Genomic DNA, 26,975 nt, shown 5'->3' on the forward strand with positions numbered 1-26,975 from the left:
CAATTTACTCTATTCAGCTGTTCATCAGCAGGTCATGCATTTCCCCATGTGTCCCCCCCAACCTTTACTGAACTGTTGACATAAGCAAAATTTTCAGGGCTGCAGTTAAAGACAGCTAAGAACATTCACTGAAACTTCTCAGTCCACAATTCAATCTTCTATTTTAACAAGTGTGCCTAACTTGAGGCAGTTAAGCACACAACAAGATAAATGTTGCTCTTAAATAAATTTAGGTATTTTGAAAATATGGAGGTAACTCAGGTCAAGAGAGGTGATCCTGCCCTCTACTCAGCCCTAGGGAGGTCACACCTGCAGTGCTGTGTCCAGTTTTGGGCTCCTCAGGACAAGAGAGATGGAGCTCCTGGATCAGGTCCCATGGAGGAGAACAAAGATGATTAAGGGAAGGGAGCATCTCTCTCACAAGGAAAGGCTGAGGGAGCTGGGCCTGTTCAGCCTCCAGAAGAGATGACTGAGAGGGGACCTCATCAATGTCTGCCAGTATCTAAAGGGGAGTGCCAATGGAGCCAGGCTCTTCTTGGTGGTGCCCAGCAATAGGGCAAGAGGCAACAGCCAGAGAGTGATGCACAGAAGCTCTGCTGGAATGTGAGGAAGAACAGCTTTACTGTGCAGGTGACTATGCACTGGAACAGGTTGCCCTGAGACACTATGGAGTCTTCCTCACTGGAGATATTCAAGAACTGCCTGGACATGATCCTGTGCCATGAGCTCTGGGATGGCCCTGCTTGAGCAGGGAGGTTGGACCAGGTGACCCCACTGTGGTCCCTTCCAACCTGACCCAATTCACCAGAACCACTACAGAATGCAGGAACTGGGGAAGAAGAGTACCACCATATTCAAAATAGAGAGATTTCTAACAAACCAGAGAAATTAAGACTGATTTAAAAAAAAACAAAAAAAAACCTAGAAAACCTGAACTCATTAAAATGTCTTGGCAATCATTTGATCAGGATATATCTTTTACATTTCCTAGTCTGAGGCTGTAAGCAGAAAGTAACCGCAAATTTCACAGAGGAAAAAGTGATGTCCAACATTTGTGTACTGAAAGCTTAAGTCAAGTCCTACCCTTGGTCAACTACTACTTAGACAACACACTGCAGCCAGCAGCAGGATCCTTAGTCTAATGTGTGTTCTGAAAACACTGCAACACAAACCACCCAAGTCAGATAATCTAGTTCCTAGTTTGTTCCTAGGAACAAACACTGCAGATTCATCCCCTTCCTTACAGAAACAATGTTTTAAGGAAGTTTAAATACCTGCCACTGATGTTATTAACTGAGAGGTGAAAATATAAAAGCATGTTTTAAGATGTTTTACACCACATCCTTAGATGTAACTAAATGAACAAGAACACCATGGCTTCAATGAAAGTTATTTAAATTTGAATGCAGAGAATACTTTATTAACTGATTACAGTTTTGATGACCAATTTTAAACCATAAGTAGTGTGGGAAACATAGTGGGGGACATTAAGGCTGAGCCATATATATATAGACAAATCTGGATACTGATATTCTGTACATTTAACCTCTGCTTTTTCTTTATACATCTTTTATTCAGTGTCTGCAATTAACCAAAGAGGAATAAACAAAAAAAAAAAACCCGGACACTAATTTAGTCTTATACCTGGAATGAATTTTTGCATGGGTTTTTGAAAGCAGTGTAAACTTCAGTGTATATGAAACAGATTTTTTTAACTGTATTCCCAATTAAGTGTTTAAGTATAACTGGAGTTTGTTGCTATTATTTTTGTGCAATTATTTTTCTCTTTCAAAAACTAGCAGTAGTTCTCTCATGTAGAGGTTAAATCTATTTAAGATAGTATTAAACTTACCTAACAGACTGGGAAATCAATATAAATTAAGTGCCTGTGGTGTGTATCAGTTTTCTTGCTCTAAGCAATCCCTATCGCTTAAGTGGACATACTTGCAATTTTACAGAATTACACTGACTTTTCAACAAAACCCAGAAAAAAAATTAATTTCCTGGTTTTGCACTGTGAGCAGTGCTTCTACACAATGTGATATCGTTTTCCATCTGTACAGCTCCCTTTTGTAAAGTTGGGCAACACATATAAAAGAAAGACAGACATCAATGGTTTGTGTTCTGAAAGATATTTCAGTTCTTTAGTTCCAGTCACTGAAGGAAGAGGCAGAGGCAAGTTTGAATTATCCCAGAAAACTGAACAATTGGTTTTATTTGGTGTCTTCAAGACGCTTCACCTTCTGTGGGAGATGTAGATGATGTAGGAGAGACCATTTCAGGTTTTCGTGAAATTCTGTCCAATTCTGCCTGAACATCTGTTAAAACTGGCTTCTGACCTACAAAATAAATGTGTATGATTCAGTCATATTTATGAAAAGCCTATGGTATCTTCAATTCTCAAATCAGACAAATCCTAGTAATTGTTACTGCATGCTTTAGATGCACAACTAAGGCATAAGGCCAAAACCCGAAAGAAACAGAAAGGAAACAGTAGAGAGAAAGTCATATCTTTTCATATTTCTGAAGAGTTAAAATATAAAATAAAGAAGATTGTTAAGACTAGCAGTTATGACTGCTTCTACACAATTGTCTGTATAATTTGTATTTGAAATAATGCTGAATGTAAAAATCAGTGGTTTCACCAAACGCAGCAAAGCCAGTTTTGTGTACTTAGTCAGCATAAACCTGACACCACTCCTCATGGGTGCACACAGACCTGCAGATGGCAAATCCCTTTCTCTCCTCACCCACTTATGTCCTCTCTAAATTGAACTGGCACAAACATTTGTGCAGCCAGACTCTAACCTAATTTCAGCTCAAAACACACCATTTCCCCCCACCCTTTTAATTCCTACTCCTCAGTCCAGGTTTCTATCCCACTATGTCCTATAGCAAAAATGGAGGAGCCAACATGGGAAAAGGCAGTGCAGGATTAGGACTCCAACAATATGACAAGTGTGCACAGCATCTGTAAAAGAATGTGCTACTGCTGCACATGTGTCAGAAGTGTCCCAGCATCCTTTCTGAAGATGCAAATTAATGGGAACTATGCATAAAGGTAATTTTGGCCAGATGTACTTTGCTGCCCTTCAAATCATTTAACAAAAGATAATACTGCATTAGAATCAACGCAGCTAACGTTCCAACTACTAAGCAGAAGAAATTTCCCAAAGCTGCTGAGGAAAAAGTAATTCTCAAATCCCAAACTACTGTCTTAACAGACAGTTTACAGATTTGAAGAGTGAGTGACACAGATATCACTAAATACAGACAGCAAACACTGAAGAAGGTGAAGAGGCCACATTTAAGCCATATTTGTTTGTATTTATGGTAGTTCCTTGAAAACATAGTCCTTTCTGAAGTTAAACTGGCTGTAACCCTAACCCTTCATTTGTTGCATAGCAGGAAACATCTGAGAACTGTTTTGCTCCTTAATAATTAAATTTTGTCCTTAAAAGTTTCTGCCACAGCCCAGACAGAACACTTTTCTGGAGTGCTGCCTCTGTTTGCTTGGCATCATCCAAACCTGCTGCCAGCCACTCCCCACAGGATTTTTCAGTGGGTGCTCTCTGTGCCTCATATTGCGTCAGCTGCATTTGTTTGAACAATCTCCATATGCTGTTCAAACTGGCACTGCTGACTTTGCCTACAGCACATTAGGAAGCACTCAAACTTTGCTTAGCCCACTGAGTTTTGCACTTAGAGAAGGGAAGTGTGCACAGGCAAAAAAATTCAGGGTTAATCTACACAAAATGTTAGTGGGAAGTATGAAGCACCAATGAAAGACCAGCATTCTCCCCTAAGAGCAGCATTATTGACCTCTGGGGAAGTAGGGAGGAAGGTGTCTGTGTACACATGATCTTAAGTAATACAGAAACATTTTAAATTGGAATAGCAAGAAATTCCAGTATAGTCCTGCATCTAGCTTTAGCACAGTCACTATTAAACTCTTCTAGATCAATAGTAATTATTAATTGCCTCATATATAAACAACTGTCAAAAGAAAACACATCAGTATTTTTACAGGCTGCCACCAAACTCAAATTGCTTATCACATCAGAGCTAGAACTCTAGTGAAAGAAAATTTAAAGCTATTTTAATACTGACAGTATTGTCAAAAAGAATCAGCTTGAAATACAGCTCTAACCTATTTAATTAAGACTAGAAGAGGCTTATGGCATAAGCCATTTCATTGGAATGGTGGAAACAAAGGGAAAAAACGAGGAACTCATGTAGACACGATTCATGCTTAAACAACTACATGAAGATTTTTTCTTTGATCCTCTGAAAGCCACAAAAAGGCAATACTAAAGTGCTGTGAAAACAAAAGCAAAAAGCCATATAGAATATAAAAGCATATATATATATATATATATAACATTCAGTTAAATATAGTAGTATTCATACTTTTGATAAACTATACTAACAGGAACATCCATCACTCAATTTAGATTGAGTCGATCTTTAATGTCATTAATCATACCTGACTTTTTTGCTGATGGTGGTAAGTTGCTGCCAGCCCCTCCAGTGCCACCTCCCCCTGGACTGCCACCAACACCACCAGGGCCACCAGGAGAACCAGTTTTCTTGCTCAGGAGACTATTGAAGAAGTTAGCCAGGACTCCTTCAGATGTAGCTCCAGCTACAAGGGGAAGAAGGAAAGAAAAACCACAACACAAAACCAACACAGATTTTCTAAGTAAATACTTATTTAGTGTGTTAATAAATCTAAATAAGCACATTAAAGCAAGCGGGCAAAGCAATTATTTTGCTTCTCCAGCTGCATGTGTGCCCTCACAAGAAAAGGTACCTTTCATATTGGGATCAATCTTTTTTGACCCAGTGGGGATAGGTGTAACACTGGCAACATTCGATGTTACAGATCTATTTGGTGTCCTAGGAGATCCACCAGGAACTCTTGGTGAGGCATCCTATTAAAAAACAAAATAAATCAAAACAACAGAACAACAAACCTGAAGTGTAAGAATAGATTAAATGAAGCCTTTTGTTATTTCTCACACCTCCTAAGCTTTTGTATTTTAAATGTAGTATCTCATGCAATTGAAACGAGATAGGATTACATTTTGCTGATTGCGTATGAGATTTTTCACACTTGTAGAACATTGTTAAAACTATTAATTTTGGTGTAACTAAAGCACAAGAGAAGATTTTAATTTTATCTCCATGAGAAACCTGAAAATCCAGGTGCCTCTGGCCATAAATGCATTCTAACATACGAAAAGGAAAGCCAGGACCTTTAGCCATTGCTGTCAATACTAGTTGTTGTGACTCACCATGGAGTGTCATAATTTGAGAGCACTATTTGACAGAGTCTTTAAATACTATGTAGTTAAAAACAGTTAGATCAAACAATATTTGACAGTGCAGATAAAAGCAACGCTCTAAATATACAAAAGTTAATGTTTTTCATGTGATGATATTTAAAATTTTTGTTACTAACCACTGGCCTTCCTGCAGCAGTAGGTGGTTGTTTAGCCAACTGTGACTGCAAAAACACAAACATACACATGGAGTGTTAGATATTACAGTGACTAAGAATGCAACCCCAAATTTATACTGGGAATGTTGTTAGATTAAACTCTTGTTGCTTGTTTTATAGACCGAAAATTACCTGCTGCTTCATAAGAAACACTTGGTCATCCTCAGCTACAATTTCTTTTTCATGAACAAACTGCAATACAAAAACAAGACCATAAATTTGACTAAAAGAAAGAAAGAAAGGGTTTTTTTTATCTGCTAGTGAATATGACCAAAACATTCAATAATGAAGTACATGTCTAAAATACTATGATTGCTGCATATCACGTTTTTCATATTTAAGACTGCTGCCTCATGATTTAGGTCAAGTTAATTAGAAGTGAAATAGAATTATCATTAACTCCTTTGACCTGTTAGGCATAAAGCTGTAGATACATTTGTGGAAAGACCTACTAAAAAGCTCATTTAATTGTTCAGTAAAAAGGAATTAAGTACATGGTTACAAGGCTCATTCAGAGGTCTCAGGATCAGTAAGAAACATTCATGGATGCACACATTCTGCATCATGCCCGTGTCTCTGGTAATTTACTGAGGCCTCACCTCAGTATTACTTTATAGGTAACTATGGCACACATGACTCTTCACCTGTGTTGCATCACATTGGTGCAGGCACTGGACACAGACATCTCAGATCCCAGTTCTATGCATCAAATTGCAAGCACTCCCCTTCCAAATAAGCTCACCAAAAATTTTGCCCAAGCAAGCATGGTAAATATCAGTATCAAAGTTTATAATCCAGGCCTGAAGTTTATAACTGTGCAAAGGAAATATTGTCAGTTATATTTTCCTTGGACTCCTATTTAAAATGTCTTGATATTTTCCCTAAAGATTTCAGAAAGGACATAGTATTAGTTTTCTCCATTAAAATAATTCCCACTTGAAAATAAGATCAGTCACTAAATCTTAGCTTTGTTAGAAAAAAGCTATAGAAATATTTGCCTTCAAGAACCTCTGAGTGCATGGGAGTCCACTGCTGCAGGAATTTTGTTCAACAACCTCACATATGTTTACAGGTCATTCTATCAAGGCCTTTTGTTAGATAGTACAATGGAAAATACACTGAATATATGCAGAAGCTATTTGCACATGTTTATTTTTGATTTTACACTGTCTCAAGCTTTCTTATTTTAAATACTCAAAAGAAACAGAAAGTATTATGAAGTTATAAACAACTCTGAGCAAAATGAAATATTCTTAAAAAAAAACAACTGAGAAACCAGTAAATCATGTTTAGGCTTTTCAATACCAAATACGCCTTAAAAGCAAAACAAGTGTATTTGTAGTCTTGAATAATGTAACAGTGGAAGGAAAAAAGGTGTAAGCTGAAGAAGAGCTATAAAGAACAAAAACACATAATGATCTTTTTTGTTAACTAAAGAGCAACTTTAAGAACAAAATAAGAACACCACCCCATGGTACATGACAGTTTTGAGAAAATGGAAGCGTAGTCTCAATGAAAGAGAAAAAAACTGCAGGCAAATAAATAGCAAAGCAGTTAAATGCAAAGACATTTCAGTGTACCTTTCTGACTGGTGGTTTTGTTATGATATCTTCAAAATTGTCATCTGCTTTTAGTGTCTGGAAGTTCTCATGCAATATTCCTATCTTCTTGTCATTATCCCAACCTGCAGGACTAGAGAAAGGATTATTTGGCTTAAAATTCTATTGCTACTTCAGGCTATTTTTGCATGCACTCCTGAACTGCACATGACTGAGAGCCAGCAAAGCTGTGACAGTGCCCATTCTCCTATGCAAGCTGGTTATTGATCAGTATGAACAAGTACAGACTAGTTCAACATAACAGAAGAGGAAAATCTCTGGGCTTAACATTTCCCTTTGGAGCAGTGAGTGTTTGTAATCTTCATCCACTGGCCCTCATCAAATTCCAACTCATGAGACTGTTACATGGAACTCTAAAGCAGCATTTAGAGCCTTTTTTTGGTTTATGCTTTTTAAAGTGTCGCACAGGTACATTTTGTAAACACACACACATAATAGTGCAGGTAACTTACATAAATACTGCATCTTTTTCCACAACAACAGCTGGAACATTGAAAGGAAATCCGTACAACTTCTGGACTATATATTTATACACTAAATCAATGTTTTTGTTTTCTTTTACTGAAGTGTAAATAAGTGCTGCCCCATCTGAATAAACATGTTAAAGAAAACTCAGTTCAGTGGCTAGTAAAAGAAAATTAAGTAACCTTTAAACTATCAAAAGAGAGTCAGCTACTTTGTAGAATTTTGAAAGGGAATACAAAATCAAAGCAAAACAGGTCAAGTAACTTCCAACATTTCATTCTGAAATAAGCTATTAAGTAATTTAAATCAATCTTTCTTTTTTCTGCATTTGTTTTAGGCCAGCTCAACTGGTTTTCAGTAAAACTGAACTTTACTTGAACTGATTTTCAAGTAAAATAAAGGCTCTTCTTGCTTTCAAAGCCCCCCAGTACCAATGGTTTCAATACAATGCCTTTAAAACAGTCTTTTGCTTTTAGTGAACAAAAATTCTCATGCCACATCCTTATATGTTCGCATTATCCCACCCTGCAATCACTGCAGCACTAACACTAGCAGCTTCAAAAATGCCAAAGATCTTCCACTTTCCCATCTGGGTTTTTTTAATTAGGGGAACAAACTCTTACATTATACAGTGATCTGCTTTTAAAGGAAATGAAGGCAAATGAGTTTACTATGTATCAGTTACTAAGAGACCAAGAGAGTGCTTAGTATTCTAGCACAGTTTGCTATCAAATTAACACATTATATGCACAGGATTAATAAAAGAGAAATTTTTTCTTTGGGATTGTAAAAATACCAAATTGCCTAATTTATTTCTACATGCCTGCAATTCAAATCCTAGAAGAAACTTATATAATGGGGTCTGATTCCTAGTCTGTGAAATTTAGAATGGAATTTCCAGTTGTACACGGCATATGCAATCATGGAGGCTAATCACTACTATTTTATATTCTTCTGCCACACACAAGAGTTACTACATAATTCTATCTTGAAAAATTAGGTCTTGGAAGCCCTTTGAAGAAAGTGCCATTTCAACTGAAAGCTCTGGCTCTTGAACTAATTTTTCCATTCATCACCTGCTGTCCCTCCAATATAATTTAAACTTCCCTTCACCACAGCACAAATGATGACACAATGTAGGCATGTTAGTGGCATCTAAAATCTAGATTTCAATATGTCTATCTGACTAAACAACACCAGACAGTATTTTTTACCCTTCTTCTAAAAAAATTAAGTTTAAATATAATAATAGCACAGCACCAATTTCTGTGCATTGTCTCTGTACCAAAACAAGGAAAGTCAGTGGACTCTGCCTACAGCAATTCACACTTCTTTCCCTCCATCCTAACCTCATCCTGTAGAATTACTGAACATGGAGGAGACTGCATATTTGGGACAAAATTAATAATATGCCTTATGTGCATCTGGAGCAAGATCATACTTAAATGAATTATCTTGTTGTTATTTTAGAGAGCTTGTCAGCTAAGATGTGCTGTTCTGAGAACTGATTTTCTAAATATGAAAATGGAGGCAATAAGGAAATTCATGGTAAGGGAAATTCATACTAGAAACTCTAGTAGCTCTGTAAAAAAAATACAAGAAAACCAAAAAATTTAATTCAATGTTGCCCATAGGGGTAGCTGAAGCAGACTGCAAGCTACAGTAAAAGAGTTGCATCCTACTTTGGTACAGACACAAATATTCTTTTAAACTTGTTATAATTAATATAAACATTGACTTGAGTAATTATATCATCTTTGTGATGTGTTAAAGGATACATTGTAAGCAAAACCGTCTGATATGTGACTGAATGAAGTCAAAGTGTTCATCTCTGTAGTCATGCTCTTTTTCCAGAACACTGATGGCATCACACTGTCAAAATAAACACAAAATTAATATACTGCTTCCAGTCATCTGCTAAAATAGCAGTGCTGCTACACATCCAGTTCACAAGGGGAAAGGGAGATAGAGTGGGATGGGGTAGTGGAGAGGAAAACAAAAACCTGCTAAGATGGTTTAGAAGCACAATTGAACCTTTTTGGTTTTGATAATATATAAGTGGATGTATATGGAGTCAGCATAACTTGAGAGTTCAAGTGACTGGAACTTTTCATTCACTCTTCCTTCCCACTCCAATGCAGTCCCCACTCACAATCTCTAAAACTTACCACTTTCAAAAAAAAAAATTTCAAAACATCTTTCAAAACTTACCACTAAATGATATCACAGTTTTTTACCCAATGTTTTTTACACACTGTGGCATTAAGACAGTGTTTTTAATCTGGTTACTAACTAGCTCTTTGCAAAGGGAGGCAAAAGCAAAGAATATGGAAGCAGAAAAAGTAAAAAGGTGTGGGGGTGGGTGGAAAAAAAATAGAAGGAAACTAGCAGGTGAGAAAAAAAAAATGGTGTTCAAATGAGAGGGTTAGCCTTCCAGAGAGGGAACAGCATATGCATCAAAAGGTTTATGCCTTCCCTGGGGGCCAGCAGAGGCTGCAGAAGCAGTATGCTTAATGCCAATGAGAACTGAGGAGCTGGGGGGAAAAAACCAACAAAACGACATAAAAATAGCCACAGGAGAACCACACCATTGTTTTCTTTAATATGGTTACATATCTAACAGAAACCAAAACAGATCACATAAACACCCTAAGAACTGAGAAAAGTTAAAAGTGCAGTGCTTCACTAACTACAATTCTCAAAGAAATTTATCTTCAGAAAAATATCAGAAATATTAAGAAAACCCACTATTTTCAGAATATGGAGGACTGTGGAAATCAAGGGCAACTCTAGTTGCTTATTGACTACCTCATTTCTGTGAGCAAAACCAGGTCTGAGGTATTTCTCAATTCCTTAAAAACTGGTAGAACTAAAGGAAAAGCTAATTCCAAAATAACATTAAATAATGGGTTCCAGAAGATAACCAGACTTCAGTATTAAACACTTTTAAGGAGTTCTTAAGTGAGGTATTCAGAATAACTTAATAACTGTGTGCTTCCCACCCCAATCCACAATTGACAGAATTACTTCAATAAAATATGCAAAAACCTGAAACATGAAACAAACCTTTGTACAAACTACTACTACTGGAATGCCTAAGTTACATGTTAGTGTATCTGCACCCAGGGGTAAAATCACACTGTCATCTTTGTCTTCCTGTAATGAAGTATTTCTTCTCTGTGGAGAAGCTGGAAAATCCTCGCCTGGTTCTATATACTCCTGGAAGTCTCTTACCACTGAAAGTAAAAAAAGTTACATTAAAACATCAGCTGCTTTATTATTTCAACAATGATTTCCACTGCCATTGATCTCTAGCACAGTTGATTCTCTAGCACTGTACTTCTGCATCTTGGTGTTGAAAAAACGGAGCATGCACCTAATCCTGGCTAACTGCTGGCTCTGTGCAGCACAAGGGAGAACTAGCAAGTCTGAGATCTGCTGGATCAGCAGCCAGAAGAACATGATCAGATAAAACTGCCCATAAGGACAACATGAAAGCATATTTTTTTATCATTGTGAAACCACTAAGCAGTTGCTACTAAGGATTACTGTTTGATCTGCTTCCTAAAGGACATAAGTTTCCTTCCATTCTTATGGCAATGTTAATGGAACAGTTTGTCAGAAAAAAACAGAATTAAGCCTCACACAAACCGCTTACTGTATACCAGGTTTTACCTACAGACCCTTTTTCCACACTTTACTCTCTCTACAGTGACTCAATAGTAGTATAAACAAAAAATAATAGAATACATAAACACTAGTTTTAACTAGCCTTATAATTACTTAATAGCATATTAAACAGTTGGTATGCTTTAAAATGATCAGCTATTACTTTAAAATGTAGCAAGCAGGGTAAATTAGAGTGTAACTTTCCTTTGTCCTAATTCTTGTTGCAAATCCTTGTCATGTTCTGCTGCACACGCCCAAGCCTCAAATTACACAGTCACTTACTATTCCTACAGTCAGGGATGCCATGTCAGGCATAAAATGTCTGCATTTTTCACATCACATGTCCTGTTCCACACAGCAGAAACAAGGCTCTACCAAACCAAACCACAGCACTGCCTACTATTCCACCAGTAGCACATCCTGATTCAGCACAAGAAGCCAGGCAGCAAGGCAGCTCAGCTGCATTGTGCACAGGGCCAGTGAACTACAGCAGAACATCCTCACTTCTCTGTTAATCCACTGCTACTGTCACTAAACTGACTGAAGCCCTCTGAGTTGATTCCTAGAAAACATCTGTGCAATTGACAGAGTAAAACTTATTTCAACGCCCTAGAGGAAAAATTATATTAGGCGAAGATTATTCCATTTTTCTGTGGATCTTGGAGTTCACAATAACAAAAAGCACATGCACAGGTTATCATCTCAAACTGTCAACCCTAATTTAGGGAATGCTGCTGATTCAAGTCTGCTCCAAAGAGCTTCTTAGATTAACTGAATGTATCTGAAACCCAGAGTTCTCACCACAACATGCCAGTCACTCTACAGTATCTTTCCTGTATGTATATATATCCTGTCCTGGGATAATTGCATAAATCCTCCATGGGACCCTAAAGTTCCCAATTAGTTCACACTAATCTTTATGTAAGTAGGGAAAGCAGTAAAAAGGAGGATTAATTTAGTATATCACAGCTCCAAAACTGTGGAATACTACCTCAGGTCTTCCTTAGAAACACAATTTCATTAAACACAGATTAATTCAGTGAAGAGGAAAAACTATTTCAACCCTTCACACACGGCTGCTATGTATCCACAAATGTCTTTCTGTATCAGTTCTAGCCCTCACAGGGTCTGTCTTTGAGTGAGTGGAGTTAAGCTGCTAGAAATGAAGACACACACAGACCCTCAGCAGATTTCAGTCCTAGTAGCAAGTTAAATCAGTTCTCAGGAGCACTGAGCTTGACACAGGAATCTAGTGGGAACCCATAGCCAAAAGCCAGGCAAGCAATGTTCCCTCCCTCCTTTTGGCAGTGTCAAGCTCCTGCCCGCCTAGCAATGCATGAAGTCACTTCACAACAGGATCAAAACAAAAACCAGCTTCCAGTCACATCTGGATTGTGTCCAGGGCCTCTGTTATACCCAATGTTCAGATTACTTATATCTGCAAGAATTAGACCAGATGACAGAAAACCAAAACAGACAAAACTAAATGGAGCAGCATTTTTTTTCTTGACTCATTTCATTGCTTACATTTTCTGGATTTTGTAGAGTTTCTCTATTCTGTTCAGTCTGTAAAGAAGTAAAACTAACAGCTATACACCTTTGATAACATAGATACTGTATCCATACTTTAATCCAGCAAAATCCTATCCTGAAAGTGTTTGAGGGAATGTTTAATACACATGCACTAACATCCAAAAGCAGATGGAAGATACAATTCTCAAGGATGATATTTCCCTCAGAAGAATCTCTCTCTTAAGGGACAAACAGAACTAATATTCCCCATACCTCGTTCCAGAGTATCTACAACTGTCACCTTACATTCCACTTCATCACAGCACAGCTACAACCTGCATTTCTAAATTAGCATAAGCACTCCTTGCTTAAAAATGTACCAGTTAGAGTGCAACTTCAGACTTAAAAAGAAAGATTAATCATGCTATTTGATCTCAACAGCTTTCTCAAATCTCTTCCTTGTAGTAATTCACTGAGACATGAATGGGAAAGACTCAAATTCTACTACCAGGGTTGCTCAAAAGTAATATGGAGCTATAATGTGAGTTCAGTCAGCCAGTTTAAGAAACCCTTCAAGATCTTTGTGTTCTGTATGTTTAAAACTAAAAAGACAAGACACTGACAGAGCAACAAACACATAGCTCTGCTAACATTGATAATAATTACAATAAAACTCTTCAAGTGAAAAGGGCCCAGACATGGCCATGCTGCCATGAATCCTCTCAAATTTACACTTTTGGTAGGCATAGAACATCTAGCAGTCCCAGATTCTCTAACTGGCTAACTACAGAAACAGTTAAGAAGCTGATGCAGTGATCTGCCTTTAAACAAATAAATGAAAAAATGAATGCTTAGGATTTTTTTTTTTTTGCTTGGTGCATCTTACCTAGAAAAATACATAAAAAGCAAGACTCTAATTTCAGCTGTATTCATTCTGAATTTTTTCCCCCTACATTGTTAATTTGTTAGAAAGAAGTACTAGTATTGTTCACATAGCTACTTGAGACTTATCTGAATCTAGACTTGCTTGGTAAGTTCTAAATTTAAATAACACTTCCAAAGAATGAAAAGGACTGCAATGGAGAGATTAAATGGTGCAGAAAGCATTAAGCATATTTAAATGGATTCCCATGTATTTGCAGAATACTCACATTTTTGCTCCATTTCTTTCATTTCTTCAGGAGGAATTTTTAACTTGTCAATATGTTCTCTTACAACACTTGCCCATTTTTGTAAAGAATCCAGTGCAGTCCAAGGTCTAGACATGTCTACTACCAACATAACTAGAGTGTCCTTTAGAGAGCTTGCTTCCATTGCAAATTTAAGAAGACCTTTGTGATACAGGTCACCATCCAAAATCCATACATTACATCTTGTTTGGTCTACAAAAAAAAAAGGAAAAACATTTCATGAGATTTACTTGAAACACATCACTCCATAATGGCTATTGAATGTTCTTTGGACATGTAAAATACAAGAAGAAAGCAGATGATGTTTTATCAGTCCACTGAACACACATAATGACACAGCAATCTGCAGCTTGTGGGGAGACAAGCTCCTTGCCTTTCAAACCCTGATATTTAATGGCTGATAACTGAAGATCTTAAATACATTATCTGAAAGGATAATGATCTGATAAATCTGATCCAGAGAAAGCATTCAACATTTTCAAAATAGTTGTTCACCATTTTTGAGTAGAAAAATGTTTTCTTCAACATGCAACTTCGAAGAGAAAAAGTGGGTGAACTCAGTCATCTTCTTGCAGGTGTTGGCCTGCTTAGCTCTCAGGTTTGCCATCTCCCCTTCAAAACTCCATCTGACATGCTTGGCTAACTCTTAGAGTATAGAATATACCTCAGCCACTCAAAAAATCTGAAGAACTGTAAGCTTTTAATGATTGAGTTTGACTTAATAGACAGTTTACTCTTCCAATTTGCAAAAGGACAATCACGATACGGATAGACCATCCCACTGTTTTTCCCCCCAAAAATACCACAAACTACAAATTCACAAACACTCGTGCAGTAAAAGAAGAGATGTTGATTCAAAATTAGTTGGCTTCATGTAATTACATTTCCTTTCAGGTAAATTTTTATTACCTGTTACAGAAGTTCTGCGGAAGACATTTAAAGCAAACTCCCAACCTTCTTAAATCTGGTTCCAAGCCATCTTTGAGACCAATACCCAGACATGAATGTCAGTAAAGCAGGTGATTTCAGAAAAAAAAAAAAAGGGCCAACTTCTTCTAGTTCTCCTTCTACATGTTTGTGATTTTTTTTAATAGTATACACAAGAGTTCCCATTTTTCTCCAATCTTCCAGTATATCCTTACTCACATCCTATAACTCCAGGTACTGGGATATTAAACAGGATCTTAAACATACTTTTTCCTTTCTAACCATACCTTCACTCAAGTTTTTGGGTTTTCTTGTTTGTTTTTTAAATCTCCTTTTGCATTGTGCACAATTTCCTACCCATCAGTCGATGACAGTAGTCTTGCAAATTGTGTACCAGCAAGACAAAGGTTTCTCTGTAGGTTCAGGATAACTGCTTGTCACAGCAATTGAAATGAAAGATAGAAGCCTGGGCACCTCCTCCTTTAGGCCTGAGGAACACACATCTATTCAAAATGCCGCAGCTAAGTCTGCTTCCCTGGTCTTTTCTTTTTAGCTTTTGCTTTTGACAGGTTCCTCTCCTCCTCTACCACTTAAGTGGTCGTTCCTGGTATCTACCGAAGAAATTACACAGACAAAATTCCTTATGATACAAATAACTTCTGGCATAAACTGGATTCCTGCATACTATAAAGACACAAAAACATCCCATTGTCATTTCAAATATCATACTACTGAACCATTGCTTTCAAACTGGTTTAAGATATTGTCACAAGTACAGACTCACCATCTCGGTCTTCATCATGCACATTTAAATACAAATACTCCATTCCTCTTCCTTTTTTGTACTCCTCTATTCCTTGTATTTTTCCTATTAAGCTAGTTTTACCTGCTCCATCTTCACCTGGAGAGACAGAAGTAAGATATCACTCAGTTTTTAATCACAGTTACACATTAAAAACCACCTCGGGCAAGAAGAAAACCATATCCTAACAGGGTGACTGAGCTCATTGGAGTTTTGAAACACAGCAGGTTTTGCCCAAATCATCCATCTGTTCTAAGTGCATGTTTCAGTTTCAAATACTATTCTACTTATTGATAAATGCATTTATACCACCAACTATGCTACCTGAAATAGGCTCTTATATCCATCTTTAAAAGGATATGCTAAGGAGCAATTAAACACCTCAAACAATTTCAGTCTTTCAACTACAACCAAATTAGTAATAAAGTTTTTCTAAAGTAGAGTTTAATTGACAGTAAACTCCTCTTAACAGTTCAGAACTCTCTCATTTCAAACAGCACACTGAATAAGGCAAATCTGTTACCTCAGCTTTTATGAATTGGTTTCTTTTAATATTTTCTCTGTTACAGGTCTCAAGACACCTTAAAAAGAAGTGACAAATAGTAAGCCCACTGCCTTACAATACATGTGTGTATGTTCGGATACACAGAGACAAGCCTGCAATCCAGATTCATTCACTCCTTTCCCCTCCAAAGGGAGCTTGGATAACCACTGAACCTTACAGCATATGCACAATGTAAACACCACAACTACTGCCAGAGACCCTTCTTGAAAAACTTCATTTGTAGTCATAGGTCTCAGAGTTGGAAAACGTCATGTGCATTTTTTGCAGTTCAAAAGAGTAATCAAGCTGAATTTGGACACAAAGTAGGGGTTTGCCAGTTTGGTTTTTTCTCTTATTTGCAGAATGATGAGTATGTAACAGACATTACTAAATTCTTGAAACTCACTCACAGCTTATAAAATGAATGGTAATCCCAGGTCCCTAAGAAGCACGTTATAAATTTTGTGTCAAACAGAACATTTTTTCCCAAGTCTCTCCTATAGAGGGAGAGTCTAAACACATGGCTTTTAATCACAAAACAAAGACAAAAGTTCAAGGGCAGTAACTTTCACTGCTAAACATAATGACATTTTCCCTTTAAAGAGAACTGACTATGCTCTTATAGATGTCACTCAATGGAATGAACATATTTTAAATGAAATATATTTTGAGAAAGAGAGTGAGAGAGAGAGAGAGAGAGAGAGAGAAATAAGATCAGAACTGAAGTCTGAAGTCTAGTTAAGTATAGACAAGTTAAATGAAAAATGAAGTAGTATCCCTTTAACTTTTCCACAATTTGAGGGTTCATTTGTGAGTTCCTGTATTAAATCAAGATGTACCTGAGCAAAAAATTACAGCTAGTTTTAAATAACCATTGAAAAGCAATGCTACTTTCTAGTCATACATCAAGCTTTTCCTCTTGTAAAAATATCTTTTAAATAATTCTGATGAAAAAGTGAAGAGTTTAAGCTTCATCACCATAGATGAATTACAATTCCTCCTCTGCCCTCACCTCTGTACTTACCCAAGCTTCTTGAAATTGTCATGCATGAATAACTGAGAAGACTTTATTCACTGCTACTCTGACAAGTTATGAAGCTGCTTTAACTTTGCCAACAATGTCTTATGATTCATTGAGCTATTTCACCTTTCTGAATTGGTAGCTTCAATTAATGCGTGCCAGCAGAAGGCTCAATAGGTAAGACAAATCAAAATTTGTTATTCATTTTAATGAGGGGTGGCACTTAAGAGCTTTCTGAGTTTCTCAGAACAGATCACTTCCAGCTAAGTTCTTTTGCATACAGTTTGATTCACACAGGTGACAATAAAGATTTCAACTTGCTTGAATTTGGGAAACTTTACTATCTCCTGTGTGCATCTACCAGTTCTTAAAGTAGCTGCAACATGTCTAAGAAACTCCTGCAGTTGTAAAAGGTTCTGCATCTGATAAAAGATACACTTAAACAGTCTGAACTAAACCATACTTATACAGATGCTAATATCTAGACAACTATTGTTAGAAAGTGCTCAAGCTAAGCAATATAGGCAAACTTGAAATATACTTCCCACGAGCCCCTTACTTGTCATGGCTCTGTGTTATGTAATTTCCTCTCCAACCCCGTATTTCCAAATGCCTAAAATAAATTGGAGTTGAATACTGTTAAATTAATACCTTATGGCAAAGTAAGAACTGGAATTTTATTTTCCCCTCTGCACTGAAAGAAATTTAGTACAGCACAAGACAAATTGATTTGATGTAAAATTAGTACCTCTGGACACATATGCACACACAGCAGTTATTTTAGCCTTCCATCAGTTCCTTCCAAGAACAACTTGAATTTAATCTGTTTCATGAGGAAGCCTGTCTATTCTCTTGTCCTTAGCAAATACTCACACACATTCCAAAGCATCAAGACCAGGCAGGTGGATCACTGACACACATAACAGTGCTGTACAAGTTACTGCATGAAGAGAGCAGCACTCATCTTTCATGAGGGAAAGCTGGAAGATGCGTCAGTGAAGTCTGAAGTTATTAATACATAAACCAACTAGTTTACAAACAGGATGACCCACTTGCAAAGGTACAAACTAGCTGCCTAGTCAAATGTGCCATCCCTCATAGGAGATCCAAAGTTCTTGACACATTTAAGCCAAATTAGAGTCAGTATTATTTAAAAAGCTGTGAGGAAGTAAAAACAGGACCATCACTTATGACACAAGGACTTCCTCCTTTTTGCCCAAACAATTGATCATAAAGGTGAGGCAAAGAGAACTGTCTGGGCCAAGAGAACACAGATTCCTAACAGAATACTTTGGGTTGGAAGGGACCTCCAAAGGTCAGCTAGTCCAACCCCACTTTAGTGGAACCCAACATGCAAAGATCTGAGGTTTCATCTACTTCTGCTTCCTATGTGCAGTATGTTGCATATACCTTTTGAAATCATAACAACTGCAAATGTATTTGTATCCTTGTTATTATTTTTTCCCAACCTAGTCTGCAATAAAAACCACTTAAAAAGTCAGCACACTTTGAATACACTGAGTTATGGTGGGAAAGAGCAGCAGATTTTTGCTTTGTAGCTACTCTTCAGCAACAATAAAAACCAGAAAATCTTAAACCAGTGTTTATCTAAAACTCCTAGGTAGTTTTTAGAAATCTTGAGAACAAATTAATTCTAAGTGCCAACTTTTAGACTTCTCGAAACTCAAACATTTTATTGTAGTGCCTTTCCTATGTACAGAATCTTCTCTCCCTCTCAGAGAAAAGGGTAATATATGTGAGGAAATTAAAGTCTATTAGCTGTTGGAGGTTTGATTGATAATGCACAACATACCAATACAGCTACCATTAACTGCTACCTGGGACATATATAAGAGTATGTATGTTCAGAAAAAGTGTCAATCACAATACATATATACTCACATATGGCTTTTCAAATTACAAATCTTAACACATTTAACACATTTACCTTTTTTTTTGTGATACCTCTACAGTACATGAAAAAGTAATGCTGCTTAGTATCAGACAAAAGGAAAATTTCATATTCCCTAGGTGCAAACATCACTGCCTATTAATATTATGAAACAATTTTTTTTCAAGTGCTACTGGAGCAATAGAGAAAACAGAGCTTTATGCACCTTCAAGAATAATTACCATCATCCTCCACTTCATTTCAGAATTTTGGAAAATCCTGTAGCTTCTTTATTTTTAACTGTGGGATAATTAAATTAACAACTGACTTCCATACATAAGCTCACAGAGCAAAACATTTCTGACATAGTATTTTTGATATAGCATTTCAAGGTAGAATAAAAATCAGGTAGATTTTGCATCCTTCTTTTGCAAATAACATAAAAAGGCCTCCTTTTGCAGAGTAAATACTAAATAACAAAAATTCTCCATTATACCAAACTGCACTCACACATTAATACGACAGTGAAGAAACAGAAGTGATGTTTCTAGCAAGCGGTGCTATGCAAAGCTGAATACAAGTAAAAGAAAAACAACAGATTTAATTTTGCACAGAAGTCAGGCTAGGAAGCAGCTGAAACAAAGCCAAACCAATCTGCTTACACACAGTATTTCACTGTCTTGTTAACAAAATGGAAAGTCTTATACTCAACTAAACAAACGCTGTCGCATTTTTATCCACACACTGCCACTACTTCATTCCTCTGATAAACTCCAGTTTGGGGTTGTGAAAGCTCCTCTGTCCAAGGTGCTACTCTGTTCACAAAACAGATTTTGAAAACATCCTTCTTGCTGCTGCCCCCAAACATATAGGAAACTGTAACAACAGAAATCCTTCCCAGCCTCCTCTTCCCTTCTCACTACTCCAGGCAAAAATCAAGTTTGCTGAGCAGAAAGTCAAGTATCACTAAATGTTCTGCCACAATACAGAATTTGGCAGAATGGTCCCCCCAGACAGGAAGGGTGGGCAATGAGGTGAGTGAGTCTCCTTCTGCAAGTGCAGGCAAACAGGCATTTATCTATGTCCTGCTACACCAACTGTTCAGCCATAAGCTATTACATTAGAGAGGACTTAGGCTCTCCATTAGAGAACTTCTTCAAACTTTCAATTAACATTTTCAAATTCAAAATATTTACTACTCATGCTACTTCCACACTTCTTGCAGTTTAGCAAATGAAAACCGAAGTAGAATTTCACTGGTCCTACAACAAGACATTTCTTAAAGAAATCTGTACATGGAAGAGCAATCAACGTGTTATCTGCAGGACAGACATGAGCTTTGACTGTCTGTTTAAATTGTTTCTCCATTGTAAAGTGTCCAGTGTGTTTAAAATATGTCAAGGCAAAGAAGCAAGAAGTGAATACTTCTTTTATGTCATCAGTATTGGTAGCATGCCCCTCTTCAGTCCAGGACTGTGATTTTTTTTTAATAGCTCTTTGAAAAACCCTGGATACCTTACTTGTTTGTAGTCTATAATCCTAGTGGTTCCTTGAAGGAATTTTTTTGTTTGCATTTTAAATCCATCAATTAAAATTCAGCTTGATATGGGAATTCTACGACTCATCTCTAAAAAAATCATGTTCAAACAACGCCAAACAAAACCTGAAGTAATGGTCCCAATTAACATCTTCTGCACACCCCACACCCCCAAGCATACTTTTGTGAATCAGCTCTATACTTTTTACAATGCAAAAGACAGCTTCTGGGTAGGAAAATTCAGAACATTCAATATCTGTAGCATAAAATATTGAGTATTTTTATTAATTGGAAAAAATCTATCTTGCTTAGGTATGATAGAATAAAGCCATCAAGTCTAAACATGAGTTATTGAATGGGGCTAAGATGCCTTCCCAGAATCCCAGAGCAATCTCTGTTCCATACCATGTGGAACGCCTGAATCCCAACACAGTGGTGTAGAGACATAATGATCTTCTTCCTACTAGAACCAAGCACATGTCACTATAGCTATTTTCAAGATAAAATACTTGTCACAAGCCAATAACTGCCTTTTCTACAGCTGCATATTAGTGAAAGAAGCTTGTTTACACATTCTGTACTAATTGAAGAAAGTCTTTTACAGAACAAGACCAAAATAATCAGAGTAAGCCAAATTTAGTTTGCTTTCAGAGAATTAAAGAACAAAATTCATTATGCTGATGAGCGCATACAATCTCTCAAACCAACATGGAAGTTCACAATAAGTAGGCCATAACAAGTTTACAAATAACTTGTCACTAAATTTTCATTTGCTCATTGAATAAAAATTGTCTCCTTCTCCAACTTTATTTTACTCTGCCAGATAAGTCTTTCCCCTCACATATGATTCACTTGGTATATCTGTGACACTGAAAAATTAAATCACTTTTCTGAGGAGCACCTTAATTGCACTTCAGCCTTTCAACATGATAGAAAGCAGATTGCAGATAACTCTTCCAGCAAGTCTTTTGCCATGTCCTGCACCACAAGAATACATGAGCTGACTGTGAAAACAGGTACAGCAGTAATGGTGCTACCTGTGCTTGGAGAGACCCACAGCCAGAGAAAGGCAAATATTGCAGAGAATTCTACAGTGATTATGAACAGCATCCATTCCTAACTCAGTCCTTCTCCTTTAACATAGCAGGAAGTTGTCTAGTGCATTTTATCCAGGTTCACTACCAAAATAGAATAATCCCATGTTACTATCCACGGGACACCTTTATTGGTACTCCTGCCATTAACCTGCCTGGAGAACACAGAAGCACAGTTCCTTTCACTGTTCTTCACCTTTGGAGCTATTTCTGAGATAGATCCAGTAACCAGCAGCACCTTTGACACCAAGGAGACAAACTAAAATAAATGCAATTCAAGAATTTCAAAACCTTCCATGCTGTTCTAAGTGACTTCTACTACACAACATCCTTGTAATTCTGGATTTTTGAAAGGGTATTATAGCAGGAAGGGCATAACAAAGAAGTACTACTTAATTCGAAAAAAATGTAGCTACAAAACAAGCAATTAGAATTTTATCTAGGTCATTGCCCCATCAAAACAATTGACACTTTAGAAGCATAACTCTGCTGACCTAAACACAATTTGACTACATTTGCAAGGCTTTCATTGCCTGCAGAAGGTGAATTAGAAGGTGCAAGAAGAGGACAAAAAGAAACCCTCCGAGTTAACTTCTGCAGCACTAGGGAATATTTGAAATATATTTGAAGAAAAATACTTGAAATTAATAACATGGACAGTATGAACAAGCAGTATTTTATCAGTTTCAATTTTTAAATGCAAACAATGAAGCGGTCAGCTTTTTGAAAAGGAAAAAGTAAAAGAAAACCTAATTTTTATAGTGTTGAGTACAAATTGAGGTAAGCAGATTTTATACCCTCACCAAAATTTGCTGTATTAAAACTTAATTTTTGAGTTCTTCATATTCCACAGGTCCACTAGAAGAAAGCAGCAAGCTAAACCTGCTCTGGAAGATATATTGGGAATGGCTGTTATTTCAGAAAATGGTACGTGTACACACAGAAAAGTGTACCCGTAAATTAGCTGTGGATTGTGCTTCTTTCCAAGCATCCTTACAGCCACTGGACAGGAGCAGAGCTCCAAGATTCAAACAAACAGGCCTAGCCCTGGGAAGTGAGATGTCTGGGGTAAAGAGAAAATGTGGACATGAGGCAGTTGAACTCTCACTGCCTATTAAACTCAAAGCTTTGATCATCAAGTCAAGTAAAATGCATAAAAAACCCAAGCCCACTAGTGATTCAGTAGAAGCATTGTGCAATACAGACACAGAGAATCAGGCATACGAGTGTCACTGGATGGCTTGACATTGTTAAAATTTCAGGCAGAGAATATATTGTGCTTCAGAGACAGTGGAATGCATGAAACACAAAGCCAGATAGAAAACAACCATCCAATTCACTTTCCAGCTGGAAGCCTGTGTCCTGTGCATCCTGGAATGACTTTGAACATTGCTGCTTGAATGCATGCAGCAGTTCATTGGGTACATTATTAGTTCAGGTCTCTGAATCCAAGCCTTCACACATTCTACAGCACTATGGATTCCATTCAATCTGCAATGGTGAGTTGTCAGCTGCTCCCCTCTACTCCACTCACTGATGTATCAGAAAGGGAATGAACAGGAGACCTCCCAGCTATAAGCATCAGTTTTCTCATCACAAAAAACATCTCCTGTGAACAACTACCTTTATTACACAAGTGAGCAAAAGACAGTTCATGAGAAGAAAAAAAAAGAAAAAATGAAGCAAGTGCAACAAAAACACTACTTCAGCTATCTGCAAAAAGTAGCTAGAAGTGTCAATGAGAGCACTCAATTTCCTTAAGAAAGCATGGACATTTTACATTTTCTGCTGGTATAGTTTGCTAAACAAGGTAGCTATGGCCACTATGATAAAACTACCTAGGAATCAGAGCATAATGGACTTACAATAAAGTTTAGAAAAGCTTGCACTTTTATTATTTGTTCATACAAGCTCAGAAAGATGAGAAGCTTTCATGCCACATGTTGTGCCAATCAGAGTTTAAACTTTAAAGAAAAATAGTTATTGAAAAAATGTCTGCAAGTGAAACAACTTTGGAGAAGTAAAACTGTAGTCAACTAATTTTGGGCTGATTTTGAGCAAATGATTACCAGCATTATTTGTTAACCTTCACAAAACTATGTGCCGTATCTAGAGATTAACATTTGGCATTCCAGTCTCTTTTAGTTAGATAACTCCAACTGCTTTCCAGGTTCTTAAAAATGAGATGTTAACACAGCTAAAAATAAATACTGAAATAGCAGAATTAGCATGCCAGACACAGACAGGTTCCCAGAACAACTAGGCATACAACTATATGCACTGTTTGAAAAATAAAAATGCTGTAGGCAAATTAGAAAACCTGTCCTAGCAAACAAAAGAACACTACGTGGTGGGTTTTTCCAGTTGGTTTGTCAGGGTGGGGCCATGAGATGTTGGAGGTTTAAGTTTTTTTTTTTTAATGCAGTTTGTATTGAAAATTAACACTCATTTGTTACTATAAATAATCTTCATCTGGCAAGTTTTGACCAATATGACTGTTTATACAGTAAATATTCACCTGCCACAAATTGACTGAAAACCATCAAGATGCTGGTCAGCTTTACACCTTTTCCTCAAAAGTACTGAAAGTATAAAGAAACTGAAAATAATCATGCCAGGAAGTGCTCTGTATTAGTAACAAAAGTTAGTACAAAACTATCTAAAGGAACAAAGCTTGAACACAGAGGAAATGTTTGGTAACAGAGAAACTGTAAACACAGTTCAAGAATTCAAATAGACAGAACTTCACCTACTGAATCTGTCCAATACAGAATACATAAGACCTCTCCTTTTCCTGTGATGTGGTGTGCTTCAGGAGAAGCATCATGACTTGCAAGTGAACAACAAAGATCAGGTATTCTCATGAAAAACATGGCCATGTTCTTCTCTGGCCAGTCCTCAGATCTGGTATTCTTTTTCCTAAATACATGCCAAATTTGGGGGTTTTTAAACCCCTCTTGGATCAAGGCCTTCCTAGAAAACACAATTTCTAAGCAAGAATTAGAATTTCTTCTATGAATCTGTACATCTTCCAAAAAAATACATTAGTCAAATAAAGGAAAAAAGGTATTAATTACATTAAGCCATTCTATGAGCTCTACATAAATGGTAAGAAAGAAGATTTATACACAACAGGTTGTATAGCACAAACTAAAGGAGCATTGGAAACAATCTATGATATCCTTTCTAGCTCTGAAGGAAGAAGTCTCCAGTTACTGAGCACTAAGGATTACCTGACTATGAAGAGAGGGGAAAAACAAACAGTGTAATCTTCTTGACAAGGATCACAGCTTGAAGAAGAATCTCCCAACTTCAGCAAGGACAATCATCCAATTTAAGTTCAAAGTGTCACATAAAATCTATCAATCGTTATAAACTATTTATTTTGTTTGATATCACTGCAACTTCCAATCTCAACATCCTACTTAATTACATAACATACAAAGCAACAAATTAAAGGGTAGTAAGTCTTGTAAGAGCTTCAGAAGACCATACTATCATCCTTGCACGGTCTTCTCTTTCTCCTTCTCAGTTTTAAGTAACCACTCAGCTTATCAAAACAGGAAGAAAAGGATCACAGTGATTGCTTTAGGATTACAGAGGGAAAAAAAAAAAAGCCTAACTCAAAGAACCTCAAGAGAGTGTAAGCCACAAGACTATGCAGAATCATAGTGTGTACAGTCTGCAAGAATATCTTTACTGAGTTTTAACCCTGTTTCCAAATATTAACACATTTTTTTCTGGGGACAGGGAGGTTGGCAAAAGGAGTGGAAGAAGGAGCTAGTTATAAATCCATACACCTGGACTCATTATGTTGTCTACTGGTAATAGTATTTAATAGTCTTTCAGGAGGAAAAAAAAAAACCAAAACAAAATAACAAAAATCACACCGCACTAATAATAGTACTAATAGCTATTCATACACATGCACTTGAGAGCATCCATTTCTCTCTCTCTTCCACGAAGCTTTTAATTTTGACGTATCATTTTCCTTCATGAATTGCAGCTGGGTGTCTCATTACCACCCTATCAAAGTCCCCTTCCGTACCTGTCACCTTGCCGAGGGCCAGGCTGGACTAAGGCCCTGGGTGGAGATGCCGGGGCGGCAGCGCTGGGTGCGAGTGGGCAGGGCAGAGCCCGCCCGGCCCTCCCCGGGCCCTCCCCGCCCTCCGGCCCGCAGGCAGCACCGTCATTGATGCCGCTCGGGCCACGGAAGCGGTTTTTGTGTCCGCATGACACACCGCAAGCGCCGGCAAGCGGCACCGCCGGCCCCGGGAGGGAGGGCTCGGGAGCCGCACGCCCCCCGAGGAGAGACAATAACAGCTCCCCGTCCAAGCCATCCCCGCCTATGGAGCCAGGGTGGGGGAAGGACTGTAGGGTATTATGGCGAGGTACCTACGATGAGGGGCGTATCTAAAGCATCTGTGGACAATCTGCAAAATGAAGCAAAGCCACGCAAGGGAGAAAGCAGGAGGGTTAAGACAGCGCCTTGCCACCCATCACTCCCCCCTCCCCTTGGGGCGCTGAACAAGGGAAGCTCCAGGCACCCAGGAGAGGGCTCAGGAGCCAGCCTGTGTGCGGCGGGGATGGGGGCAGGATCGGGATGCTTTCCTCAGTCAGTGTGCGGAGGGGAAGGCACAGGGATCAGGATGCTTTCCTCACCCAGCAGGAGAACGTTCTTCCCCGAAGGCAGCTTGGAGCGGGAGCGCGTGGACACCTCGCTGAGGATGCAGGACCTGGCAGGGAAAGGCGACAGCGCTTAGGAAGGGTCTCCCGCTTCCTCCCGGTCCCCACCCTCGCCATCTCCCGGGGATGGGGGGGGCTACGGCATGAGGGGCGGGGGGCAGGGCAGGAGCTGCCACTGCCAAGGGGAGGTGCCCCCCCCGCCCGAGCTCAGTGACTGAGAGGCGCTGAGCGGTGGGATTATCCAGCCCCCTTCCCCTCGCCCCCCGCAGGGCACCGAGGCGCCCCGAGGGCGGCGGCCAGCGCGCCCGGGTCCGCGGGGCGGGGCGGGCACTCACCAGAGGTTCTGCCCATCGTCCTCATCGCCCGCCCGCAGCTCCGCGTTGTTGTTGTTGGCCGTGGCCGTAGAAGCGGCGGAGGAAGAAGAGGAAAAGCTGGCAGCCGAGCCGAGCCCGGAAGAAGAAGAGGAGCCGAAGGAGCCAGCTCTCCCCACCGCCGCCGCCATCTTCGCTGCTGCC

General features: G+C 38.3%; 1 protein-coding gene across 1 annotated transcript; it reads right to left on the minus strand.

The window, feature by feature from the left end:
- Positions 1-1,389: 1,389 nt before the first annotated feature.
- DYNC1LI1 (dynein cytoplasmic 1 light intermediate chain 1) lies at positions 1,390-26,962 on the minus strand. Its single transcript, XM_054642154.2, has 13 exons — positions 26,796-26,962; positions 26,437-26,510; positions 15,670-15,786; positions 13,920-14,150; positions 10,654-10,823; positions 9,366-9,459; positions 7,575-7,710; positions 7,084-7,195; positions 5,636-5,695; positions 5,465-5,509; positions 4,814-4,934; positions 4,487-4,645; positions 1,390-2,339 (listed from the first exon to the last, which is right to left on the minus strand). The coding sequence occupies exons 1-13, from the start codon at positions 26,960-26,962 to the stop codon at positions 2,227-2,229; spliced, it is 1,599 nt and encodes a 532-aa protein (XP_054498129.2). The 3' UTR covers positions 1,390-2,226.
- Positions 26,963-26,975: the final 13 nt, after the last annotated feature.

Source organism: Agelaius phoeniceus, chromosome 1 (genome assembly GCF_051311805.1).
Source record: "Agelaius phoeniceus isolate bAgePho1 chromosome 1, bAgePho1.hap1, whole genome shotgun sequence".
In the NCBI taxonomy this organism is placed as follows: Eukaryota; Metazoa; Chordata; class Aves; order Passeriformes; family Icteridae; genus Agelaius; species Agelaius phoeniceus.

What these genes read in the sequence shown, in the direction of transcription:
- DYNC1LI1 (XM_054642154.2), bottom strand. Translation starts at nt 26,962, where the DNA reads ATGGCGGCGGCGGTGGGGAGAGCTGGCTCCTTCGGCTCCTCTTCTTCT. An exon ending in GAAGAACGTTCTCCTGCTGG is followed by an intron (nt 15,787 to 26,436) that starts GTGAGGAAAGCA and finishes CTGTCTCTCCAG; the next exon opens with GTGAAGATGGAGCAGGTAAA. An exon ending in TAGTAGTAGTTTGTACAAAG is followed by an intron (nt 9,460 to 10,653) that starts GTTTGTTTCATG and finishes TTATTTTGACAG; the next exon opens with TGTGATGCCATCAGTGTTCT.